Raw genomic sequence first — 26,714 nt, 5'->3', positions numbered from 1 at the left:
TCTACTACCAAAATGAAGTGGAAATCATCTTCCAAGTCGATCATTCAACAACAATGAAATCATCTATAATCTGAGTTTTCTGAGTAATGACCTAGGTGTGACTTTGTGTTGGAATACAAACCTTAGTGTACTCTGTGTGAAGGATTTAATTATATCCATGATAGAGATGCAGGATTTTTTATTGTTTCCACATAATTCTTAAACTTCATCATCAAAGAACTCATAAAAGTGACATTGAGAATCTAAGACTACGTGTCAACATTTATCTCAGGCTTTGTAATAGTCAAATAATCTTGATATTTCAGCCGACCTTCATACTTGTTCTTCCTGCAATGAAAGGATTGAATGCACTTGGAAGTGGTGGCCTTGGTGATGTTTAGGTTATCTGCTAGCCTCATCTGAGGTGCTTATGTCCAAGTATTCTAAGTGGTTAGGAGCACAGTCTTTGGAGTCTGCGGATTTAGCTCAAGTCCTGGGTCTGGGGTGTCTTAGGTCTGTGACTTTGGTAAATATCTTCCCTTTCATGAAGCCTCCGTTTGCTCCTGTAAATGTGGTCAGTGATCTCTGTCTGCATAGGTTATGGTCAGTCAAAGCAATGTCCACGGGGCACTTTGCACTACAGCTGGCACATCAAGACCATTCATCAGATGGTGATTAGTATCATCATTGCTGATAAAACTTAGTATTTCTTGACTAGGTACTAGATAAATAAGAATGGTCTTGGTTACTCAGAGAAAATGAAGCTGTAAAAAAAAATAAATTCATGATAAAATATTTACATGAAAGTTCTAAAGCAGGAGGAGAGAAGTTTCTTGGTTTATTTTTAGTAAATTCAGCTGTTGACTTTTACAAAATGGCTTTTAAATTATCTTTGGGTAGCAGGTATCTCAGCCTACCACAAATGAGCTATGAAGAAAATCGACATGTATATAGACAAACTGTAAGTGTTGTTTTTAATGATAAATGACAGCATTCAATAGACTGACTTATGCTAAGCCATACACATACCTTAATCTGACCATTCTGCCATGGAATGCCCCCAATCCCACTGTCTGTATCTCTGATTTGTAGCTATAGACTTACCTGATGGGGTGTGTTTGTACATTTTAGTTGTTGATGTGTTGAGGAAAAAATACCTTGCTTAATGACAGCAGCTGGGACAAAGCTACATGAGGACAGGACATGTACAGAAGGTGGCATTTGAAAACCATAAATATGTTGACTGGCTTTCATACCATATTTTCACCATGACAACTATAAAAAATTATAAAAACCTGCTCAGACAGGTTTCTGCTGTTTAGTAGCTGCCAAAAACTGCATTGCATAAAATACTTTCCTGGCACACCTAAGATGTTCAAAGGTATCTTTAGCATCCAAGGGTCTTTCCCCTTGATTCCAGACATACATTTATATAACAGCCCAAGTATAAAATACAGGAAATTGGGATTTGTCTGGGAAAGACAGACACTGAGCCATGAAAGTAAGCTCAATAGATTTTTACTTTCTCTGACATGAAGACCATAGGAGGGCTAGCCAAGAATATTTAAAGTTTTCTAGCCGTATGGGGAAAAAAATAAATGGCTGTGTGAAAGCAGTGGAAATAACTATAATGAAAAGTAAGATGTTAATAATAATGAAAGTTAATATTTAGTATTTGATAGAATATACCTTAAACTTGAACATTCTCTTAGATAAAGGGATGAGAAAGGTACCGCGCACGTGCGCACACACGCGCGCACACACACAGTAAACAGTAATGAAGTAAAGATACAAGAAAAAAAGCATGGCATTATTCCAAGTGCATTGTTTACAAGCAAAACATGCTATAGGCAATTTCCACCTTCCATTGCATACAGAGTTAAGCAAAAAAGAAAAATTGGTAGCTTTTACTTAGAGTTACTTTTCCATTCCCTTAGAGTGACATTTCATTCCATGTTGCATAGGGAATTAAAGATTAGCACTAAATTCATTGATTTTTTTATGTTTAATTTTTTGTAAAGGTCTTCAGATAGTGTTGGATGCTTCTTCGAATAGTTCTAAAAGATGCACAGATAAAATGCTGAGAAAAAGTTAAACAAAAGGGAATCTGTCAGCACAGAATGTATTAGTGTCACGGAAATGTCATTGCACTTGTGAATACCATGGCCAGTGGTAATGTGGTGTTGGCCTGTGAATCCTCAGCGAGCAAAGGGCTCTTTGTTTTTAGCATCAGAATACAGTTGAGCACATTTTGCTACTGCAAGGGAGAATGCAAAGCGAAAGGATTTACAAGTACCAAAGACAATTTGGAGGTCTGCATTTTGTGATTTTTGTTCACTTACACTGTCCTGCCTTTGTTATTGAAACGGATACATACCATACTATTCTCATCAGCTAACTTGGAAAGATTTTGCAGTCAAAAAAAGTGAAGCGGTTTAGGAAATGTAAGCTACAAAAATTCACACAATAATAAGAATGTAGATAATTTAGATTTGAGTGTTTTTTTGCTCAAAATAGAAGAGATGGCAGTGGTATTTTAATTAAAGAAAATCGGATTGATAATGGGACTGAAGCATGTTAAATCCCTAGTAGATTCTTACTTCAAGACCAAATGGAATACAAAAGACCTGGCACCTTACCTTCTAACTTGAAACAAAAAGTAGGAAAATGTGATACTGGACATCAAGCACTGGAAGCTAGTTACACCTCAGCTTTGGGAAATTAACAAGGTGAGCTTAAAGATTTCCCTGATACACAGGCTTATGAGATTTTCTGGGCCATGGTGTAGGAAGAAAAAACCAGGTGAGTTCTGGAAAACTCACAAAATTGAGGGAAAAAGGTGAGAGTGTGAGGAAGCTGCAGTGGCTGGCGTTCGGGAAGGGAAGAGCTTCCCAGAGAACTCTGGAGGTCATCTGAGAGGTGCGCTTACTCCAGCCGAGTGCACATCAGCCATGTTTGTGGAAACAACCCAGGTTGGACAAAGACACTCGGTGCTTACGTAGGGCCAGGAGTGGTGCCAATTCACACCTGTTGAGCTGAAAGTCCTGGAGATTCACAAGCAGGTGGGTGGAGTGTGCAAAAATGTCATGAGGAGCATTACCTTCGATGGAGCAATATGGTCCTGCCTGACAATCTTACACTACACTGACACTCAGCCAGAGAATCTGAGAAATGGCAGCAAAGGGGAATCCACGTGTAGGAGACAGGTCGGCAGCTGCTGCTGAGTACCCACCCAGTGGACAGACAAGGAAGAATTAAAACAGTTAACTGCTGCTGAATCCCATGTATTGAAAAGTTAGAGATATGAAGATATTAAAAATGAACATAATCATACTTTAATAAAGGAAAACTACAGTGTGTGAGATGGGAACTATACGGAATGAAATTGACAGCAGCAGCAGGTTGGAAATAGCGGGAGGAGCAGATGTTTAGTCTGACCCCAGATTCCTGTGGTGTGGACCCTGGGAGACAGCGGTGACCCGGTCTCTGCCACCCATGTAGAAGACCAGGGTTGAATTCCCAGCTCCTGGCCTTAGCCCAGCCCAGCCCAGCCCACCACGTCACTGCAGGCATCTGGGAGATGGTCCAGCGCATGAGAACTGTCTCTGGGTCTCTTCCCCTCTTTTCTCCCTCCATCTCTCCCTCTCACATGAATACATTTGTAAAATTAGAATAGAAGAAACTATAAGTGAACTTGAATATGTACAGGTTAATGAACTTAAAAACAATTTAAACTATAATGAAAATCAAAAAGAATATAAATCAAAATCAACAGATCACCAGTGAACTGTGGGAGAAAATTTGAATGTTTAACATATGTGTAATTGAGGTCCCAGAAAGACAGGTAGAAGAAAGTAGGGATGAAATAAAAGTGTTTGAAAAACAAATTTTTTTTTAACAATTTCCAAGGGTAGAAGTGTTGCACAGTGGTTAAGACACTGCTTGGGATGCCCACATTGCATGTTGGAGTGCCAGGTTCAGACCTGGGTCTGCCTTCAGTTCCAGCTTTCTGCTAATGTGCACCTGGGAAGCAGCAGGTGATATCTCAAGTAGTTGAGTCCCTGCCGTCAATGTGGGAGGCCTGGATGGAGATCCCAGCTTCTGGTCCAGCCCTGACTGTTCTGGGGCATTTGGATAGTGAACCACTCAATGGAAGATAGTCTTCCCTTCCCCACAAATACAACCACCACCATTTCAAATAAAATAAAAATGTCCAGATTTCTTACAACTATTTCTTACAACTATAAACTTGCACCTGCTGGTCCAAGTAGCTTGATGAGCCCCTAGCGACCACAAGCACAAGCAGCGAGAAGAAACCAAGACACTTCATGATCAAATTGCTCAAAACAAATGAGAGAGAATCTTAAAGGCAAAAAATATTTCATAATAGGGGAAGAAGATAAGAATTATCTTAAGATTTCCTGTCAGAAACAATGCAAATGAGGAGCCAGTGTAGCAACATGTTTAAGTTCTGAAAGAGGAAAAAACTTGTCAACCAAAATATCTTTCAAAATAAAGGTTAAGATATTTTCAATATACAAGAGCTGAAAGGAGTTACTACTAGCAGACCTGCACCGTGAGAAATATTAAATGTTTGAGACAGAGAAAATGATGCTAGATGGGCATACAAATTTACACAGAACAAAGAGTACCAGGAAAGATAGATTAGTGGATAAATATAATTTTTTTGCTTACCTAAATTTAAGAAGGTGAAAGAGAAAGACACAGCCAGAGTTGTCATTTCTGGTTTTCTCCCTAAATGCTCACGATGGCTAGAGCTGACCTGAGTTGAGATCTAGGAACTCAACCCAGGTCTTCCACATGGGTGGCGGGAAGCCAATTACTCATGTAATTACTGATGCTTCCCAAGGTATATGTTAACTGGAAATTGTAGGCAGGAACCACAGCCCATGTATGAACCCAGGCACTCCAAAGTAGGGTACAGGTGTGAGAATTTTTTCAACCTGGTACAGGGCATCTACAAAAGCTGTACAACTATGGTTAACGTCATACTTGTGTGTGTTTGCTAGGGCTGCCGTAAGAAAATATCAAACTAGATGGTGTCCATAACAGCAGTTGATTGCATCACGGTCTGGAGGCTAGCATCTGGATCCAGGGTGTCCACAGGGCTGAACTCACTCACGGCTTCTCTCTGATCATTGGATGGCCACCAGCTCTCTTTGTTTCTGCAGTCTTTCCTTTGTGCATGTATTTGCCCAAAATGTCCTCCTCCTAAAAGGACAGTTTTCTAAGACACTAAAATTGTGTTTATCTGGGGCTGGTGTTGTGACACAGAGGGTTAAGCTGCAGCCTGCCACACTGGCATCCCATGTGACTGCTGGTTCGAGTTCCAGCTGCTCTACTTCTGATCCAGTTCCTAGATAATGTACCTGAGAAGGCAGAAGAAGATGGCTCAAGTGCTTGGACCCCTGCCACCCATATGGGAGACCCAGATGGAGTTCCAGGTTCCTTACCTTAGCCTGGTACAGCCTTGGCCATTTGAGGAGTGAACCTGTTGATGGAAGATCGATCTCTCTCTCTCTCTCTCTGTGTGTGTGTGTGCACGCTCGCTCGCTCGCGCTCTCTCTCTCTCTCTCTCTGTCTCTACCTTGCAAATACATTTTAAAAAATTCTTAAACTCTGTTTAAAAATTGAAAGACTTGGCCGGCGCTGTGGCTCAGTTGGTTAATCCTCTGCCTGTGGTGCTGGCATCCCATATGAGCGCTGGGTTCTAATCCTGGATTCCTCCTCTTCCAGTCCAGCTCTCTGCTGTTGCCTGGGAAGGCAGTAAAGGATGGCTCAGGTGCTAGGACCCCTGTACCCACAAGGGAGACCGGGAGGAAGCACCTGGCTCCTGGCTTTGGATGGGCGCAGCACCGGCCATAGCGGCCATTTGGGGAGTGAACCAATGGAAAGAAGACCTTTCTCTCTGTCTCTCTCTCTCTATCTCTGTCAAAAAAAAAAAAATTGAAAGACTTGAGGTTTATGGGAAAATGCATCCTTATCTTAGTCAACTCCTATTTTAAAAATTCAGAAGAGGAAAAAATGTGTATGATTCAAGGACGTAGCCCTGTATCCATCACAGAGTTGACATTCCACCTGTGTCTTGAAAGATGGGCATGTTTTCAGCCTAGGAAGATGAAGACAAACTGCATAAAAAAAAGAACAGAGTCAAGAAAGGAGAGATGATTAAACGTGTTTAGGAAATAGAAATAACTGTAGTTGCAGTAGGATGTTTGCTTAGGAAGGGTCTTAAGGTAGAACTGTGTAGAAAGGAGGTGGAGTAGGTAGAACTTGCACTTTGGGGCCAACGTTGTGGCACAGCAGGTAAAGCTGCCACCTGCAATGCCAGCATCCCATATGGGCACTGGTTTGTGTCCCAGCTTCTCCACTTCTGCTGTAGCTCCCTGTTAATGCGCCTGAGAAAAGCAGTTGAAGATGGCCCAAGTTGGGAGACCCAGATGAAGCTTCTAGCCCCTGACTCTGGCCTGGTCTAGGGCTGGCTGTTGTGGCCTTCTGGGGAGTGAAGCAGCAGATGAACAATCCTCTCTCTTCCTCTACCTCTGTAACTGAAACTCTCAAAATAAATCTTTAAAAAACAGAAAACAAACTTGCGTTTCTTCTCTGAACGCTCTAAGTAAATCCAATCAATGAACTCTGCCTTCCCATGATATTTTATTCTGTACTCTGTTATAACACTTGCCACACTTTGTTGCATCATATATATTTCTAGGTCCACCCTTAAGCACCCTCCTATAAGTAGGACACCATTTGGTCATGAGAAATGCTCAATAACAAGTGATGTCCCACTTACAAAACAGAAAACTCTAGGAATCTACTATGATCAGAGCAGGCAGGAGGAGTTTGAGCCTGTAAAACTTGAGCAGGTTTTTGATGAGATGGGGAGTAGAGGAAAGTTCCTTTCAAGAATAAGTTCAGGGCAAGCGCTGTGGCACAGTGGGTTAAAACCATATGGGTGCTGGTTTGAGACTCAGCTGCTCCACTTTTGATCCAGCTCTCTGCTATGGCCTGGGAAAGCAGTGGAAGATGGCCCAAGTCCTTGGGCCCCTGCACCCGCGTGGGAGACCCTGAAGAAGCTCCTGGCTTCAGATCTGTGCAGTTCTGGCCGTTGCGGCCAATTGGGGAGTGAACCATCCGATGGAAGACCTTTCTCTCTCTCTGCCTCTCCTCTCTCTGTGTAAATCTTTCAAATAAATAAATCTTAAAAAAAAAAGTTCATAGCCAGAAAAGTGAAAGTGTTCACAGTAACAGAAGAGGCAGTATATATTGAGGACCAAGAATTTAGGTTTAGAAGAAAACCAGTATTTGTTATTAGATATTATTTAGCAGTAGATACATACTGTATATTTAAGTAGGGACGCAAAGTATTTACATTTCTCCCTTGGCTGACACTATGGAGCTCTAATGAAGCAGAGGAAGTAGAGAATTTTATAAGTTATTAAAACCATAGAATATGTCATGTACTTTTTCATAAAATGTTTATTTTTCTTTTCTCTCCAATCAAGATGTATTATGTTGTATCGATGTGGAAATAAGAATAATGTGTGTTCTCCCGATATTGTCCTGTATTGCCGTTTAGTAGCTTGTTTCAGGAAGAGTGAACTAGCATTTCTGCACTTCAGAATGGGACACATGCTTCATCTAGTTTTGTAAACAACGAATGATACTCTAGAAGGAACTCTGGTCTTGCAAATCAGAACGCCAGAAATTGAGTCCAAACTTAACTTTAAAACTTGTGACCTTTAAGCGTGCTGATTTCCATATCAGAATTTCGTTCACATTTACTAGGCTGAAATAATAAGAATAATGACTTCACACCATCAGTATGTGAATTACACAGGTGCACACGTGAGAAGGCACATAGCCTGGTGCTGAGACGCTGTAGTTCCCTGTTTTTCCTCTTGCCTGGCACGATCCTGTAAAGATAATGAATACTCAAACATAATTAATCAGTGAATGAATGAGAACCTCGGAGATTGCTTTTTTTTTTTTTCTGCTACAGTGTTCACCTTGCCATTCTTAGAGAACTCACTATGAAAATAACATTTTTCCTGGTGATTTCAATGCCTTTCAGTAAAAGAACAATGGTGAAACTCCACCTATTCCTAGTTATAGAGCCCTAAAGATGTGTGGACTGAGCATGCTAGGGGATTTTATTTTACTTTATTTCATTTTATGATTTTGATTTAAATTAATTTGGCTTTGGGCAGTCCGGGTCCACACAACACCTAGTTCTGCAGATATTCTTGGCTCACCTGTGCTATAGCCAGGTACACTGACTGCTCCGCTTCTCTTGCTTACTCGTCTTCAACACAGAAGTAATCTTCACAATTCAGAGCACAATGTTGGACAGTGTTTATGGTTTACATTTGTAATGAGTCTTATAATTTGGAAAAGATTAGGATGTGATAAAATAATGAAGTTATCCCTTAACAATGGAATTTTGAGTGTTAAAACTATTCTGAAAGTAAACATAGTTTTAGACAGTAACCCATACTGATTTACTAGTGTCAAAGATATTGGAAGCTATTTAAATTAGCATATCATTTATACTTTCATGGAATGCTTTAAAACCTTCAATTAAAATTTGGATTACATTCTTATTTTACATAGCAAATTGTTCAGGTTGGTTAGAACAAAACTACCAACTTCAACACAACACATGTCATAATCTGAGAGAAGCTGGAATTTATGGTAGGTTCATTTATAAAGACTTATGGAAATATTCATAAAAGCTACTTGATGTAGAACATAAGATATAGAAGTATTGCTTTTAAGATCTTTAAGGCATAGTTTGGGTGCTTAATACACAGAAGGTGTTCAATGAATATTTGTGGTATTTTTGATCTATAAATCTATAACACGTTTCAGTTCACAAGTTGAACAGTAGTTAAAATCAAACCATGTTTTTAAAATATGTTCTAATAATGCAAGTTATTTTGTGATATGTTCCAGAAAGGTGAATTTGTTGACTTTATTTCTCTCTGGAACCCAAGTTTGTACCCACTTTTTAGGAAATAATGTAACACAAATTTCTAGTTTCTGCTATAAATGCTGGTACTCATCTTTTATTAATGGTGTATATTACAAATCTAGGGCTAGATCAATGGTTGAATCGAGAATGCTTCTCATTTTAAAAATAATCCTGGAATCATGGAGCAGAAAGGAACTCTAAAGTTCATATTTTTCCAACTTCCTGTGGTTATTGATGGGAGAGTTAGGCCCAGAATGGGAAAGTGCCTTGTTCAGTGTCCATGGCTTTAATTAAAGATTTTTGTTGATATTTGATTCAGATAGGAGGTACTAAAATAAGTAATTCCCAAGAGGGAAGAGTCATTTCAGCAAGGTGTGAGACAGTCATGTAAATTCACTAAAACAATTAATAGTTATTAATTAGTCAATAAGTCATTACCCATTTAGCATGTTGTGTCTTACACAGTTGACTAAGGAAGTCAGGTGAAATAGAGATTTCAGAGGACCATGGCTGCACTACCCTGGCAACTCCCTTGGGCAGAAATTTTCAAGGGTAACCAATTTATACCTCTTGAGAGAAGAGGATTGGGAGTGGCATATTTCATTTGACAGTTAAAACAGTGGGGCCAGCGCTGTGGTGTAGCAAGTTAAGCTGCCACCTGCAGTACCGGTATCCCATATCAGCACATATTCAAGTCCCAGCTGTTCCACTTCCAATTCAGCTTCCTGCTAATGTGCCTGGGAAAGCAGCAGCAGATTTTCCAAACCTTGGGCCCCTGCATGCATGTGGGAGACCTGAAAGAAGCTTCTGACTCCCTATCAGCTCATCTATGGCCATTGCAACCATTTGGGGAGTGAATGAGCAGACGAAAGATCACTCTATTTCCCTCTCCCTCTCTGTAACTCTGCCTTTCAAATATATAAATCAAACAAAGAATTAAAACAGCATTTTGGCTGGCACAGCAGCTCAATAGCCTAATCCTCCTCCTGTGGTGCCGGCACACCGGGTTCTAGTCCCGGTCGGGGCGCTGGATTCTGTCCCGGTTGCTCCTCTTCCAGGTCAGCTCTCTGCTGTGGCCTAGGAGTGCGGTGGAGGATGGCCCAAGTGGTTGGGCCCTGCACCCACATGGGAGACCAGGAGAAGCACCTGGCTCCTGGCTGCAGATAAGCGCAATGCGCCGGCCGCAGCGGCCATTGGAGGGTGAACCAACGGCAAAGGAAGACCTTTTTGTCTGTCTTTCTCTCTCACTGTCCACTCTGCCTGTCCAAAAAAAAAAAAAAAAAAGCATTTTGTCACATTGGTCTAACTTTATTTTAGCATGCTAGTCATTTTTAAAGGGCACAGAGGCAGCAGTAAAAGCATTTGTGTTTACTATGAAAACTTTGAGGGACTTTGAAGCATAAGGCAGCTAGTTTTCTCCTTGCAACACTGCCTCTATCTTTTTAGAATCCATCATTCTTTAATATTTATTATCACCTCTGCAGTGCAGTCATAGTAGTAGCCTCTGAAAATCCAAAAGATCAAGAAGTTGAGCCCTGCCTTTAAGGGTGGGGGCGCAGTTTATTTCTTGAGATGTTACAGTGCAATATTAATGCTCTAAAATTTCCCTTGCTATCTATACCCTTCATTAGAGCACTTGACATGGTAATTGGAGAAAATACAAAACAGAAGTCACAAAGAGCATTTGATTTCATTTTTTTGTTTATTAAACCAGTATTTTTTTTTTAGATTTATTTATTTACTTGACAGGAAGTTACAGAGGGGAAGAGACAGAGAGGTCCTCGATCCTCTGTTTCACTCCCCAAATGGGTAGGATGGCTGGAGCTGAGATGATCTGAAGCCAGGAGCTTCTTCCAGGTTTCATGTCGGTGCGGGAGTCCAAGCACTTGGGCCATCTTTCACTGCTTTCCCAGGCCACATGCGGAGAGCTGGATCAGAAGAGAAGCAGCAGGGACATGAGCTGGCACCCCTGTGGGATGCCAGCACTGCAGTCAGAGCCTTAGCCTACTGTGCCACAGCACCAGCCCCTTCAAGCAGTATTTACTTAAGCACCTAGCATATGCCCGAACTGAGCCAGGTGCCTGGGATACATCAATGAGTATAACAGCCAAATGAAAAACGCAGTAAATGAGCATGTTTCAGAGCATGGTGAAGGTGATCAGTATTGTTGTCTAAGTGTTGAAACAAATTTTTTCCTGGGAGTTTTCAATATCAGTAATAGAAACAAGGATAACTTTGAGAATTTCCTCTTGAGAGCCTAGAGCAACATGTTACATAGTTTCCTATCATTCATTGTTTCTTAGAAATTTAAAAATTCACGTATCGGCCATTCTTAGTCCATCAGTTTGGATAATAAATAAACTTATTTTTCCTGTTGAATCATTGAATGATCCAGATAAGAAAGCAGTTTGTTTTCTTAATACTCTTCATCAGTTTTAGCATGATTTAAAAATAGAAGCTGTCTGTTTCTTGCAGATTGTGTTTCTGGCGTCTGCATATGCAAGTCCCCAGCTGGCTGAGGAGAGCTGTTCGGCCCTGGCTGCTGTCACTCATTACCTGTACCTTTGCCAGTTTAGCTGGATGCTCATTCAGGTTGGTACCTTGTTCTGGCCCCTCCCCTGCTCCCTGCATCCTTCCAATGAGTCAGGGTGGAGTTTTCTTAGTATCTGATACGCTTTATACTGAAATGGAAGGGATTCCATATAGCTGTCCCTGCATTTCCAGGATATAAGTGAAAGGAAAACCCAGTGATCTGTACAACATTAGAGAGGATGATAAGTTTTAAGAAATGAGAGGAAGCTAGCAGGTTGGAAACAAGGGAGTGGCAGGAGATGAAGCTTGCAGGATGAACCCTATAAGGCACGGTAAGAAGTAGGAAATTTTTCTAGGGATAGAACTAGAATGATCTTAAGCAAGAGAGGGACATGATGAGATGTGGATGTTAGAGGGTCTCTCTGTAGTGCATTGGAGATAGGCAATAGTGGATCGGGAAGCCAGTGAAGTACCTCTGGTTGTATCCAGGGGAACAAAAACGTGTAGTGTGGTCTAGGGAGGCAGCAGCAGAAGCAAAGGGAGGAGACAGCTTTCGCAATTATTTCTGTTAGTATAGAACTACAGGAGGTAGAAGGGTTGTGAAAAAATGCAGAAAATGGATCCCTGGGTGTTTCCCTGGTTTCTGGCATAAGTACTTGGTGAACTGTGGTGCTGGGGACTGAACCTATAATCCCAGGAAAATGGAGCAAAGATTGAGAGCTTATTTTGGGACATGTTGATTGTGAAGTGCTTGTGAGAGAGACCTCCAGTGGGAGGTTTGGGGCAGGTGGAATGCACAGCATTGAAACTCAGAAAGCTGACCCACGGTATAGAAGTGCACCAGGAAATTACTCAGAGTTGGAAAATGGAGCCATTGCTTTGGGGAGATCACTGGAGATGGAGGCTAGAGGGAGACCAGGAGAGTCTCAGCATCCTCTCCTAAGGGACTTGAAGCACTGAACTCTCCTTTCTGGACTGACATCCAAGAGTCTGTCTAGTGCGCTGTGTAGATTTGCCTGACAAAATGGCTAGTGTGACAGTTTGCGTGGTCCACAGTATTGATCAGATGATTCCCCTAAAAGCAAACTTTGGTAATGTTCTCTACATATTGGTGTTGCCAGCTCTTTCATGGGATAGAGATAAGCTTGTGTTTGTCGGTACCTGTGTGGACTGTTTTATGCACTAGGTGCATTCGGACACTTGGCTATTCTCTCCTCGTGGGGGATGTAAGACTGGACTGTGTAGTAATGTTGAGCTAATGAGAAAGCACAAAGAAAGCAAGAGCAGTGTTCTTAGAGAATACCACACACGCTCAAAGGAAGGCATATTTTCTCAGGTGTGAAATGGGGATTGTGGGGCCTGGAGGAAAAAAGAACTGACCTGTTTTATTAATAGAACCAGTAGGAACAAACGGGAGCCCTGGGTCTAAACTCTAGCTTTGCCACTGTCTGTAAGCTTAATCAAATCCTTAACTCTCTTTAAGATTTCAGATCTGCAAATGGAAACAGTAACTCCTAGCTCATAGAACCATTAATTGATGTCTCCTTGAGCAGCTTTAATCTTGGGTGTGTGTGGTGGTGTCCAATCACTCCCCCACCCCACCCAATGCATATACACAAAGAACAATTAAGAAAAAAGTAAATCTAAACCATAAAGCTTACATGTTTGCTGAAATTAAATCTATTCTTGAGATTTTTCTGGCTGCAAAATTCTTTAGGGGTTGATCTAAACGGAACCTTTTAATATGTGTGCTCTGTATGTTACTTCTCTGCCTGCATTACGGCCCCAGTGGTGTGAGGAAGGTCTTTGTCCATGTCCCTGACCTATTCTGACTTTTTGATTAATGACTGGGATGGAAGCACAGGAAACAGCTTATCAGATATGCAGATGACACTGAGCTGAAAGGAGATCTACAAGGACAAGGAGTTAAGCCACAGGCAGAACCAACAGGGAGAAAGTGTACTGTGACAGATTGAAAACTGGAGTGAAAGAGACATAAGCTGATGGGAGTTAATGTGGAGGATTGAAATTCTAGTTTAACATCAACTCAGTAGCAATCAAATGCGTGACCAGAATGCTTAAAAATGGCATCTACTGTAAGCGCAAAATATCACAGAGCCAGGTTGTGTTGATGGCGGTACAGGGGCAGCTGTGACCTGCAGTGGTCACGCTACCTCGGGGCAGTATAACGACTGTCACTGTCACAGAGCAGGGACCAGCAGGAACGGTCCCCACCGATGGAGAGTGGGAAAGCAGCCGCAGATAAAATGCTGAGGCAGCTGGAGATAATTCACCTGGAAAGAATCTAGGGAGATGAGAGGCTGTCTACAAACACCGGAAGGGCTGCTACAGGGAAGGGTGGACTATGTCGCTGCATTTGGCAGAACCAAAATTTAAGGAAGCAGATTTTGGTTCAGTGTAAGAACTTTTATAGCCAATGAAACTGTGAAAGTTTAAGAGACTGCTTCAGAAAGTAGAGTGAATCCAATCACTGGAAAATATTCAAAGGAAGAGAAATCACCGACTTTCAAACACTTTTAGATGAACTTCTTGCTTTTGGGGTGGCGGTGGGAGGCACGCACAGGATGGATATGAGATTTTGCCCAATTTAGTGTGGTGGTATATTTTACATCTTATGGCCTTAACGCAAGTTTGGCTGATGCACACTTAGTAAACTAATTATGTTTGTGTATGGCTGATGGTTTAGGAAACTATTTAAAGTGCCAGTGAAGTTTTAATGTATTTCAGATGGTACACCACACATTTTCCATGGTTTGTGGTGTGACCACAGGGGAAAGATTCAATAACTTCTGAGTCCTAGGTAGGTTACTTCTAATATGTTACTTTGTGGTCAGAGGTTGTCACTTCACCCAAGTACATTTTACTATTTATAAAATACTGACTGCTAAAATCCTTTTTTTCTTTTTTTTCCACTAGAATCCATTTTTAAAATTTTACGTAGATGATTAGACTACTGTTAGCCAATACTGTTAAACAGAGTTGGAAAAATATAAACCTTTAATGATTCTACTTCATATTTCTTAGCAGTATAAGAGGATACTAAGTATGTATATATAGTTTATAACAACAATAAAGTTAAATATTAACTTTTTCAACTTACCATTTTATTTTTCAGGTAGCATTTTTAATTTACATTATAGTCAAAGGCTTAATGGCTCTACTAAATAGAGTTCAACAAATAAAAATAAAAGGCCATAGTCCAGGAAAAAGATGAGGGTTATAAACAATAACAAAATGAAATGTTCAATTTCACTCATATAAATTTTAAAGTATAAAATAACAACTTCTAATCATTGATCTATGTCAGAATTATTTATTTTGAACTGCATCATATCTTCAATCTTAGAATACATTTAAATGACTAAGATGAAATGTTATTTTGCTGTTATATCATACAATTTAATCCTAATAATAAATTATACTGTAGAATAGCTACAGAAAAATTTTATTGGTAATCAAGTTATATAACTTCTTGAGCCTAGATTTCCTTATCTGAAAAATCAAATAACTGTATCTTTTCTTGAAGACTGAGAAAAGATAAAATGAATTAATACATGAAAGCAACTCATACTGGTGCCTGGCAGAGATGGCAGACTTCACTCATATCTACCCACTTTCTTGGTTGACTTAAGGAGAGTGGCTAAGACTGTATAGGTATTCAACTTTCATAATAGAATTGACATTTTTATTAGGGAAGAGAATCAGCTGGAGATGGTGGCAAGAGAAGGCTGACTTTGAGTGGGGCAGGCCCTGATGACCTACATAGCCTTAGCAAGCAGGATAACCAGTGATCTTATGTTCAAAGTGTGTGCATGGCTTACGGCAACTCCAAGCCTGAGGGAGCCTAGTCCTTTGGGTTTCCCTTCTGTTGACAAATAAGTCACCCAATGTGTGGTGGGAAAATAGTCACACACTGTCTTGCTTATTTTATTTAAGGGTTAAAACAATGCATGGATTTCCTTTTTGGCCGTGGATATTGAGTTACCCTTCTGATTGCTCTCCGTGCTAGTACTGTTCAGTGGAGTCAGTTCTTTAAGACTGTGGCTCATGTCTGCTCCAAGAATGAGTGACAATGAGAACATAGAATCTTGTAACATCTTTATGTAGCTAGAAATTCTACTTTGATTTCCTTTTTCTGTTTTGATTTGTTTTCATTGTAGAGCTAGTGTATGTTAATGGTATAAAACAAAATCAAACACTACAGAAATGTATGAACTAAACAATGCATCTATTCCCCACATGCTTCATTTTCTGTTCTGTCTTCAGTGCCAGTCCAAAAAGTAAACATTGCTAATAGTTTCCTGTGTGGCCCTCCAGAATATTCTGTGAATAGACAAATATTTATAAGTATATGAACAAACACATGAGTGTCTTTGCGTGTATATAGAAGCATAGTGAATATATTTATATATAGTGAATTTTTTTGTATATATGTGTGGGCATGTATAAGTGTTTGGCTATCTCGAAATTCATAATACATAGTTATAATCAGTTTTCTACACTAAATATGGTTATTCTGTAATTTATTTTCTTGCCTCTGATTCATGAAATGTTTGTTCTTGCCAGTTATCTTTTGCTGTTGTAAACAATGTTTCCTTGAACATTCTTGAACTGTGGGTATTTATTTACTAAGGGAGGAGCCATAGGATAAATTCTTAGAAATGATGACTTTTAGTGCTTACGTGAAACATGCTCCCAGTTGGATTGCCAGATCAAGAGTTATTCCAGCAAGGAAAATAAGTCCTAAATAGATTATTTGTGATACTAGCTTATAGTAATAGGTAAATAGAAACATAATTTGGCTTACATATTTATTTGGTCAATTTTATGATTTCTTCCTGTCACCAAGTTTAATCGTTGCATAAGATCTGCTTTAATTATGAAAAATATCCAAACCTTGTTTTGTCTTTGCAGTCTGCTCATCTTGTACCTAGAGATAGCTTAATCCAAAATATAATGTTTTATTTCAAGTGGAAATTTCCTTGAACATATTTTTAATATAGTAGCAAAAGTTTAGAATTCATTTCATAGTTGGATATGAACGTTTACTCTTGTGCCTTAATTTCTCCATATAGCCAGGTTTATTAAAGCACCAAATGCATAGGTTATTTACTCCTTGATAGAAAAGCAATTTAGTGCCAGAGCACAGCAGCAGGAAGGGAGAGGCTAAAATTAGCCCTGTTTTTCCTTTGTCATTGATTTAATTTGGGGGGACATCAAAAGTCCTAAGGACAACAAAATGGCAATTATCAAGATAAAAATGACATGCCAGGAAATACTGAATTCTCCAGTCCTCAAAAAGCCTTGCAATTTAATGTTAAGAAAGAGGGAGGAGAACTGGGGCAAGGACATGTGGTAACATTTCAGAGAGTCTCATCTGAAATGAATGATTAAGAACATATGGTAATGGGTGGAATTAATAGCACCCATGATCTCTCATTGCTCTGGATGCTATAAATCAGTGCAAGGATTCTGGTGAAGTAATTAGGAACCAAATATTAAACAACAGCCTGGATACCAATCTTAATCCCACTCACCACAAAAATTTACAGACTTCAAACAGTCTATTTTTAACTTAAATGCATTTCTCCTTTACATATTATTAATAGACTGATGCACATTATATGAAAATGTGGGTAATGAATTTGTGTTTCTGGAACATAGGAATAAGATAATAAAAACCTAGGATAAATAAAGACCTAGGATAATAAAACCATGTACAAGGTATGTCTTTGACTTATGTGTGTAAACTCGTGAAAAGTGATAGGCACTGAAAATGTTACTATGAAAATAGATGTCTATGCAGTAATACAAGTGAATGTATTTACAGACTTAAATCTTTGAGTTTATTCTTTGTATTTTTATTGTATATTTGTTTGTTATTGTATGTTTATTCTTTTGTATTTGAGCTAAATTAATTGGATATTTTATTTTTAAAGGTCTATTTCTTTGAAAAGCAGAGTAATGGAGAGAAAACAACAGGAGAGATGAAGAGACAGGGAGGGGAGGGATGGGATCTGATCTTCCACCACTGGTTCATTCTCTAAATGTCTGCAACAGCCAGGGCTGAGCCAGGCCAAAGCCAGGAGCCAAGAATTCAGTTCAAGACTCTCATATGTGTGGCAGGGACCCAAGCACTTGAGCCGTCATCTGCTGCTTCTCGAGTGTCCAGGAGCAGGAAGCTTGATCGGAAGCGTGGAGTAGCCAGGACTTCAGCGGACATTCTGATATGGGACATGAGTGTCACAAGCAGACGCTCAATTTGCTGCACATACCGCCTGCCCCATCTGGGTGTTGTAGTTGATGGTTTGCATTTGAAATGGAATCCATTTAGATTCTAGCAGCTTCCCTTACTGTTCATGGTAGCGTACTTCTCCCTCTGTTTCGTCCTGTGTAAAAAGCATCATTAAACCCAGGAGAGAGAGCTTTCTTTGCTAAGTAATACAGCTTAACATGAGGTATTCATGTATTATCCAATTAATAGATATTGGTTTCTTCCTCTGTTAAGCTATTGAATTTAGCATTTTTAAGTTTCTACCAGTTAACTCTTGTCCATTTTCATTAGGAGTTTAATGAAATAAATTAAACCTATCCAGTCTTTATATTCTCTCTGCAGCAAGACACTACGGCTCACAAATTGCCTATGCTATGTATTTTTCAACATACAATTAGTGTGCAGACTATAGTCCCATAATCTGAAGGGGCTTCAAAAAGTTCATGGAAAATATATATTATGAAAACAATATGCACGGACTTCAAAATTTTCTTGAAACAAAACATGTTTTAATTCAGGATTTCTTGAAACCTGTTGAAGTGCCCTCATACTCATAAACTAGGTTACAAAGGAGGATCTGTGATTTTGTGAAAAGGAATACAGTCAATGCTCTGTCATTTTGTTTAAACCATGGGAGCGCCTGCAGGTTTTCACTCCACTGCTTCAGGGTAGTCAACCTCAGTCAAGTTTTCATGGAAGGAGAAAGAGAAACATGGTTATGTTCCTTTAAACAAACTTCGAAATCACGAAAGGAATAATATGCATGTAGGACAATGACTAGAACCCATGAACTGTGTGTGCTCTCTAACCTCACCAAGGCCATGAGCTAGAACAGACGGCAGGTCCACCCAATCTCAGAAATCACTCTTCTACAGTGTGCTGTTTGCCACACCACCCATTGCAGTCCATGTCTTCTCTGGAGTCACTGGACTGGCTCAGGCTGTCATGGAAGCCGTGGAGATGCTTGGCCCAGCCTTGGGCGGGCTTCTCCTGAGAGCAGGTCAGTGGTAGCCAGAGGAGCCTAGGGCCCTGCTGCTCCCTGTGTGCTGGGGGTGGGAGGGCTTATGGGGTGGCGCTCCTGAGCCAGATGCAGATCTCACAATGTGCCTACCATGCTATGTTACAATAAAACTCAGAACTTGAAATAAGTCAAGTGTAACAATCTTATGTGGGGCCAGATGGTGTTTCTAGAATAATTAAATGTCTCATTGCACACTACTCCCATTCCACAGCTTTTTATAACAAGGATGTACAATGGGAGGTACTGTCTCCGGCAACTGGATTCTTTTAAGAAGGAATTTAATCCTTTTTTTTTTTTTTTTTCCAAATTGACTAAAGCTCATGACATTTGGAGCTTGTTTTGCTTAACCAAGTCTTCAAGAGTGCAGCCACACTGTGCCTTGAGCTCTTTGGAGCAGAAGCGTTGGACGTAAAAACCTCTCAAACGATGACGCTTGTCTTGGACTCCCTCTGGGCTGTGGTGAAGGTCAGACGGCTGCTAGGAGGCCCAGGGAGTCTCACTGACAGAACTCGTGTCTACGTAGAAGCAGACGCTCCAGATCGTCGCACCTTGCTCTTGGGGAGTCACTGTAGAAGTCACTGAGCCACTTGTCCCTTCCTTACAGCACCACTGAGCTACCCTGCATCGGGGGTGTGCACCAGCATCTGCCTACTGTCAGTTAGTGCTTGTACTGTGAGACTTGTTTTGATTCTTCCATAGGCAGTATTGATTACCTCGGCATCGGGTACTTGACATAACTCCATTTAAGTCTATTGGAGTCCATGTCTCCAATCCTAATTATCGAAGGTGGGGGGGAGGGAGGGGAAACTCTTGGACCCAATAATTTTTCCAAAGGAGTTAGAACAAATTTACATAAGCAACAACTCAAAACATGCTTCATAATTACAGATTTAAACAGATGTACATAAAGATAGGGAGTGCTGGCAGGAAATAAAATTCAGAGACAAAAATCTCCAAGGAACCAAACACTTTTATCCTTCCCTGGTTCAGCCTCCCACTAATCCCTCCAGGCTGATCTGGTGGTTGGGAAGCCTCGGTAAACAGCGTGTGAAAGACTTCCCACGAGCCGGGCCTGTTTGTTCACATGGAAGGGCTTTCCACTGTGTCACTGCTGACTTGTGGTCTCCAGCACTTTGTCTTTTGTCTTTGACATTGTCTCACATCCTAACAGGAGATTTGAAGAAGGGGGTTCTTTTCCAGGGGGTGACTGCCCATGTGTTCAGCACTCCACATTTTTTTTTTTAAAGGCAGAGTTAGAGACAGAAAAGGCTTCCTTCTGTTGATTCACCCCCCAAATGGCTGCTACGGCCGGCGTATTGCGGCCAGTGTGCTGCACCCATCCGAAGCCAGGAGCCAGGTGCTTCCTCCTGGTCTTCCATGCGGGTGCAGGGCCCAAGCACTTGGGCCATCCTCCACTGCACTCCCGGGCCACAGCAGAGAGCTGGCCTGGAAGAGGGGCAACCGGGACAGAACCAGTGCCCCAACCAGGACTAGAACCCAGAGTGCTGGTGCCACAGGTGGAGGATTAGCCTAGTGAGCCGCGGCGCCTAGCACTCCACATTTAAGATCCTTTTTAATCTTTATAATAAGCCTTGGTACCCAGGATGTGGAGGCTCAGAGACTGTTGCTACTTATGCAGGATTACCCCCTAGGGTGTAATATATGTGTATAAATATGTATGTATAGATACGTACATATGTTTTATCAATATATGTATAATTCACCTGTACTTACACTCTTTCCAACATAGGAAGTTGAGGAAGATTAGTCCAGGGTATAGCAATCGCTGTGTGAAATTTGTAGATGTGATGTCTAGTGGTTACTGTACTGAATCGCAGTATTGGCATTGCTCATGGACACAGGAAACAGAATGCTAGACAAAACATGAGAGCTCTAGATTTGGCTTCGACACAAACTAGAGTTGGGATTGGAGGACAATAATTGACAGTTACAGGCTTCATTCCTGATCCCCTCATCCCCCGCCCCACCCTGCCCCACCCCGTCGACTTTTCCCTTCAATTTTTTTTTTTTGCTAAGGAATACCAGGTAGATGGCATAAGTGTGATAAAACATTGCCCTTTCTTGTTTACCTCCCACTTTCTTGGAAACTGAACTTCGAGAGCGTAAATACCTACCTGTCTCTCTCACTGATATCCCCCATGCATAGTGAGCGCTCAGTAGATACTTGTCCAGAGGATAAATCAAGAGAGAAATATAACCCAGGAAAGGAAAACAGCCCCGCCCTAGGCCCTGGTTGTACTTTTCTAAAACTCCATGCAGCCATTGTCACCCCATGGAGCCTGGAGCTGTCCTCATGCTCACTGGAATAGTGTCTGCTCATGCCTTAGGATGAGCACTCAATAAACAAAAATTGTCGAAGTATGAAAATGTGTTTCCCTGTCACCTGGCACTTGTTCACATTCAAGTGTAGGTTTGATATCAGCATACTTTTTTTTTTAATCTCAAGTTCTCAGTCTATAAGGACAAGAAGCAAATAATCAAGGTTCAAGATATAATGAATAAGGTCAACAACTACTAATTTTTATTCTATAGAAAATATGCATCCTTTTTCCATGTGTTTGGAAATTTTACAAAAATCTATCATACTTTTAGGCCATGAAAGAAACCGTTGTTATAGCTTAAAAAAAAAAAAAAAGGCAGCCAGCATTTGTGACACACCAGGTTAAGCCACCACCCACCACCTGGGATACTGTCATCACATATTGGAGCACTGGTTCGAGTCCCATTTCCCAACCAGCTTCTTGCTAATGTGCCTGGAGAAAGCAATCTGGAAGACGGCCCAAGTCTATGGGTTCCTGCCACCCATGTGCATGTGGGAGACCACAGTGGAGTGGCTTTGGCTTGGCCCAGATCAGCCAGTGCCACAACCTGGGGAGTAAACCAGGAGATAGATGGATGTCTGTCTCTTTCTCTCTCACTTTCACAGTCCTTCTGCCTTTAAAATAAATAAAGCTTTAAAAACATAGAAGTTACATAGGCCACATTGCCTTGTCAAATGGAATAGAACTAGAAATTAAACTTTTAAGCAAGAAAATTCTAATCACTAGGATATTAAAACATTTTGTTGGGTAACTTGGGATTTGAGATTAAAAATTTCAAAACCAAAAAATCATCCATTAAAATTGCTGTGCTCTGATACATTTCTTTAAAGTCCCATTTATAGAGTACTCACCCAAGCTTATGTCCATGATCAAATCAGAACAAAATACAATCAATACGCTTTTTCCTGTGTTTCCAGAAATTTGAAGTATCCTGACCTTAAGTGTGTGAAGGAGTGAATGTACAAATGGACTAACAGAATGCAATCAAAACTGTGATTAGAAGGAAGTGGTGACCCTTTATGGGCATGCCTCACTCTCGCCGCCCACAGCAGGTGAGCTTGTGTCCTGCGCCATTAACCCAATGTCCGTTCTCTCTGTGGTTGCCTTCCTCAGTCGGTGAATTTCTGGTACGTGCTGGTGATGAACGACGAGCACACGGAGAGACGCCATCTGCTGTTTTTCCTTCTGGGCTGGGGACTGCCGGGCTTCGTGGTGATCCTCCTCATAGTGGTTTTGAGAGGCATCTACCATCAGAACATGACACAAATCTACGGGCTCGTTCATGCAGACCTGTGAGTACCGTCAGGGCAGCGCGCTGCCTTCTTGGCTTTCTTGGGCTTGCACTGCTTTGTTAGTAGTCAGTGGAAGCTGTTGCCTAAGAGGTGGGCTGGAAGGAGTGCCAGGAAGACTTTGCTCTCCTGCCAAGCTCTCTGAAGCTCTGTTTGCTCTAATTATTCCTCTTAATAAGAAGCTATTGCGTCTCGAGTTCCTTTGATAGAAGCAGCCTTCTCAGGTGAGCTGGTGCATCAAACAGTGCATGGTAATTTGTACCTTAGCATAATTTAATTTACTAGATTTGGCAAGCAATAATATCTAGTAAAATTGGGCCACCATAACAATTCTGATAAAGAATTAGTGAAAGAGTTTTGATGAATTTCTTATCTAAGGGATATGTGTGGAGTGGAGGGAGAAGAGGTGGGAATGGCAGACATCAACGCTCATACCATCCTTAGTACCAGGAGAATGTACCAGGGTGAACCTTGTGTCTATAAATGTATACGGGAACCAGACAAGGTCCACTCTGTTCTTAGACATTCTTGCTAAAGTACTCTAGTAATCTTGAAAACTAGCCCTTTTATCCATAGACAGACACACACACACACACACACAAAACAGAATCTAGTGTCTCATAACTTTGAGGACTGCTCAACTACTTTTATGGACTCTACGTGAGAAAACACACTAATTAATAAATAATAATAAAACTTGCTCCATGGTATAATGAAAATAGGCCACGAAATAAAATTCTAATAATAAGACCTGCTTACCATCTTTTGAAGACAGCAGTATGAAATTAACACACAGGTCATTGTGAAGATAAAAATTAGTAAATAAATGTGAAACATCTTTGAAGTTCAAGTACTATAGAAGCAGATGTCCTTTGGTGAGATGGGCTGGGTCCAGGCTCTTGTCTCCTACAGGAGAAAAAATTAAAGGAAAAAATACCGGTAAAGGGCAACGGAGAAGCAAGATTTACTTTTATGCAAATCGAAAATGCACACTTAGGAAGGCAGTGCAGGCACACTCAAGAAGAGTTGCAATCAACAAGGTTTGCGTCTGTCGCTTGCAGGTATGGGGAGCTTTTTCTGCCATGGGCTATTTGGATAGTTACAACAGCATTCGCAGGTCATAAAAAATGATCCGCTTAAAGATTGGCTTGCTGTAGACTCATTCGATTTTGAGTCCTGCCTGCCATTGACTTTGTAGTGCCAGACCAAATGATTTCAGACACCTTACAAGGCTCGTGGGCAGACGTTGCCCACTCCTGCTAGGATCTGGAAGCACAGGGCATGGTGTCTGGGGTAGGGCTTACTTGAATATTCCAAGGGGCAGAGTTTGGGGCAGGACCTGAGTGCTTCTCATTTCCTTGCTCTCTTCTGGAAATCTTGGGTGTGTCATGTTGGTTATTTTTTGCCCATGGCAGTTAAAGGTGAGGAAATAGAGGCAGTTGTTTTGTTTTGTTTTGTTGGCTTCATAGAGGGTGGCCAGTGACTGTGTCAGTGCAGATGGAGCTGCAGGGAGGAGCAGGCAACCTCAGCCCCTGCTCATTAGCTACCTCCCGGCCTCCTTTGCTGTCAGTCACTTTAGAGCTTCTGATCAGTTATATACTTAATAAAATCTCATGTGCACATGAAATTGTGTTTCACACACGAGCAAATGCAGACACACACTCCATACCACAGTGGGCCGAAGACTGCACCATACACACACACACACACACTCCATACCACAGTGGGCCGAAGGCTGCACCACACACACACACACACACACACACGGTATGTAGTGTGTCTTCTCTTTATTAACGTTCAAGAAGGTTCCTTTATACTAAAGACTGTGGAGTGATAAGGCACTTACTTTATCCATATTAAATTATAAAAGTCTGCAATCTTCTCCAAAGGACTGATGTTCCTGCTTTGTAGCTCTTACTACCCCTGGCTTGAATTTCAACCTTGGGCTTGCAGGATTAATTTGAGACATTTTTGCGTCATTCTTGGTTAAGTAGAAAGGAACCAGGAGGCAAGCCCTGATGGAGCCTCTGATCCTTTGTTTCCTGAGTTCCCTGGCAGGACAGGACTTCCCTGGGGCCGTGTTCGCATTCCTGTGTACCCACTGAACATTGGAACCTTGATAGGTAGGCCCTGATGAAAATGATGTTAATGAGGAGAGACTTTCTCGATGCTTCTAAAAGGAGTTTTAAAGGAAAAAGTGCACAAGTATGTGAGACTATCCAAATGAACTCACTCTCAAAATATTTGCCTTCTTAAGCTCTTTCAAATTATTCTCTGACCAGTTAAATTATAAAAAGTGAAATATAAAATATATTCACTCTACCTGATTTTAATATTATAAAAGTATTAGACCAAAAGTGACTAATCTTTCCAAGCACTATACATTACTTTTATCCTTAATTCACATAGAATATTCCTAAATCATCCCCATGCAAATTTACTCCAGTTTTTTAAAAATTCTACATTTTTCACTATCATATTAATCTCTGTATAAGGCAATGAATGGGCAAATTGTGTTTATTAAAATATTATGTAGCTATATCGTCATTTTGAAACCTACCATTTCCCTAGAGGTCCAGCCGGGGTTTATGGCTATGGGAAGTAATACCTCATTGTTTATGCAGTATTTGCTTCGTGTTTAAAATCAGGCTTTCTTTCCATGAAGACTTTTCTCTCTCATGCATTAGTGCAAGAAATTGTTTTTTTTTTTTTATTTTGGTTAGATGTTATTAGCAGTATTCTGATTTTGTAAAAAGAAACAGAAGTGATACTCCTCTTCCTATTAGCTGAAAAAGTTTCTTGTGTGGCTTTTTTTCTCCCCGTGTATTTCAAAAACAAGGTAGGCCTAAGATTTTCTTTGCAGGGAGGCTTTGATGTAAAGTTTCATTTTCTTGATGTAGCAGGTAAGATGCTGCTCAGCCTACCTGCGTACCATGTCCGAGCACTGCCTTCGAGTTCCAGCTTCCTGCCTATGCACACCCTGGGAGGCAGCAGGTGATAGAACTAGTAATTGGCGCTCTGCCACCCACAAAGGAAACCTGGATTGAGTTTCAGGTTCCCAGCTCCCACCTTCCGCGGGGCCCAGACTCTGCTGTTCGATGCACTTGGGGAGTGAACTAGCATGTGGGATAAGTGTGTCTTTCTCATTCTGTCTTTCAAATAAAATGAAAAAAAAAATTTCAGAAGATCTTTTATTAAAATATGCTCAAATAAAGGTATTCACATTTTCTGCTCTTTCTCTGTTAATTTTGCAAGTTACCTTTTTCTAGAAATTTCTTCCATTTCACCTGCCTATTTGGTTTTTCTTTTTCTTTTCTGTTTTTTTTTTTTTTTTTTTTTTTTTTTTTTGACAGAGTGGACAGTGAGAGAGAGAGAGAAAGGTCTTCCTTTTACTGTTGGTTCACCCTCCAATGGCTGCTACAGCCGGCGCGCTGTGGCCTGCGCACAGCGCTGATCTGAAGCCAGGAGCCAGGTGCTTCTCCTGGTCTCCCATGCGGGTGCAGGGCCCAGGCACTTGGGCCATCCTCCACTGCCTTCCCGGGCCCTAGCAGAGAGCTGGACTGGAAGAGGAGCAACCGGGACAGAACCAGTGCCCCAACCGGGACTGGAACCCAGAGTGCCGGTGCCGCAGGCAGAGGATTAGCCTACTGAGCCACGGCGCCGGCTCTATTTGGTTTTTTAATATTTGTTTTGATCAGTCTGAGGGTTCATCAGTATTATTATTCTTTCTTCTTGATATTCTTTTGTGCATTTCTTTGCATTTTCATCAGTTTCTCAACTTATCTTTTTAAGACTATTATTTTACCATCCTAGTTTTTTTTTTGTTTTTTGTTTGTTTTTTTTAAGATTTATTTATTGGCTGGTACCATGGCTCACTTGGTTAATCCTCCACTTGTAGTGCTGGCATCTCATATGGGTGCCAGGTTCTAGTTCCGGTTGCTCCTCTTTCACTCCAGCTCTCTGCTGTGGCCCGGAAGGGCAGTGGAGGATGGCCCAAGTGCTTGGGCCCTTGGACCTGCGTGGGAGACCAGGAAGAATCTCCTGGCTCCTGGCTTCGGATCAGCGTAGCACTGGCCGTAGCGGCCATTTGGGGGGTGAACCAATGGAAGGAAGACCTTTCTCTTTGTCTCTCTCTCTCTCTCTCTCTCTCTCTCACTATCTATATCTCTACCTATCAAATAAATAAAAAATAAAAAGACGATTATTTATTTGAAAGAGTTTCACAAAGAGAGGAGGAGAGGCAGAGAGAGAGAGATCTTCA

General features: G+C 41.1%; 1 protein-coding gene across 1 annotated transcript in view; it reads left to right on the top strand.

The window, feature by feature from the left end:
• ADGRV1 (adhesion G protein-coupled receptor V1) overlaps nt 1–26,714 on the top strand; it is a 568,898-nt gene that overhangs the window by 349,365 nt on the left and 192,819 nt on the right. Inside the window, exons 84-85 of the mRNA XM_062211963.1 lie at nt 11,450–11,566; nt 22,278–22,456. Of these exons, the coding sequence (XP_062067947.1) occupies nt 11,450–11,566; nt 22,278–22,456 (296 nt within the window). The remainder of the gene's footprint in view (nt 1–11,449; nt 11,567–22,277; nt 22,457–26,714) is intronic.

The sequence above is a fragment of the Lepus europaeus genome, chromosome 15, assembly GCF_033115175.1.
Source record: "Lepus europaeus isolate LE1 chromosome 15, mLepTim1.pri, whole genome shotgun sequence".
NCBI classification, from domain to species: Eukaryota; Metazoa; Chordata; class Mammalia; order Lagomorpha; family Leporidae; genus Lepus; species Lepus europaeus.
Note: the sequence above shows the minus strand (reverse complement) of the source record. Positions and strands in the feature narration are given on the sequence as shown.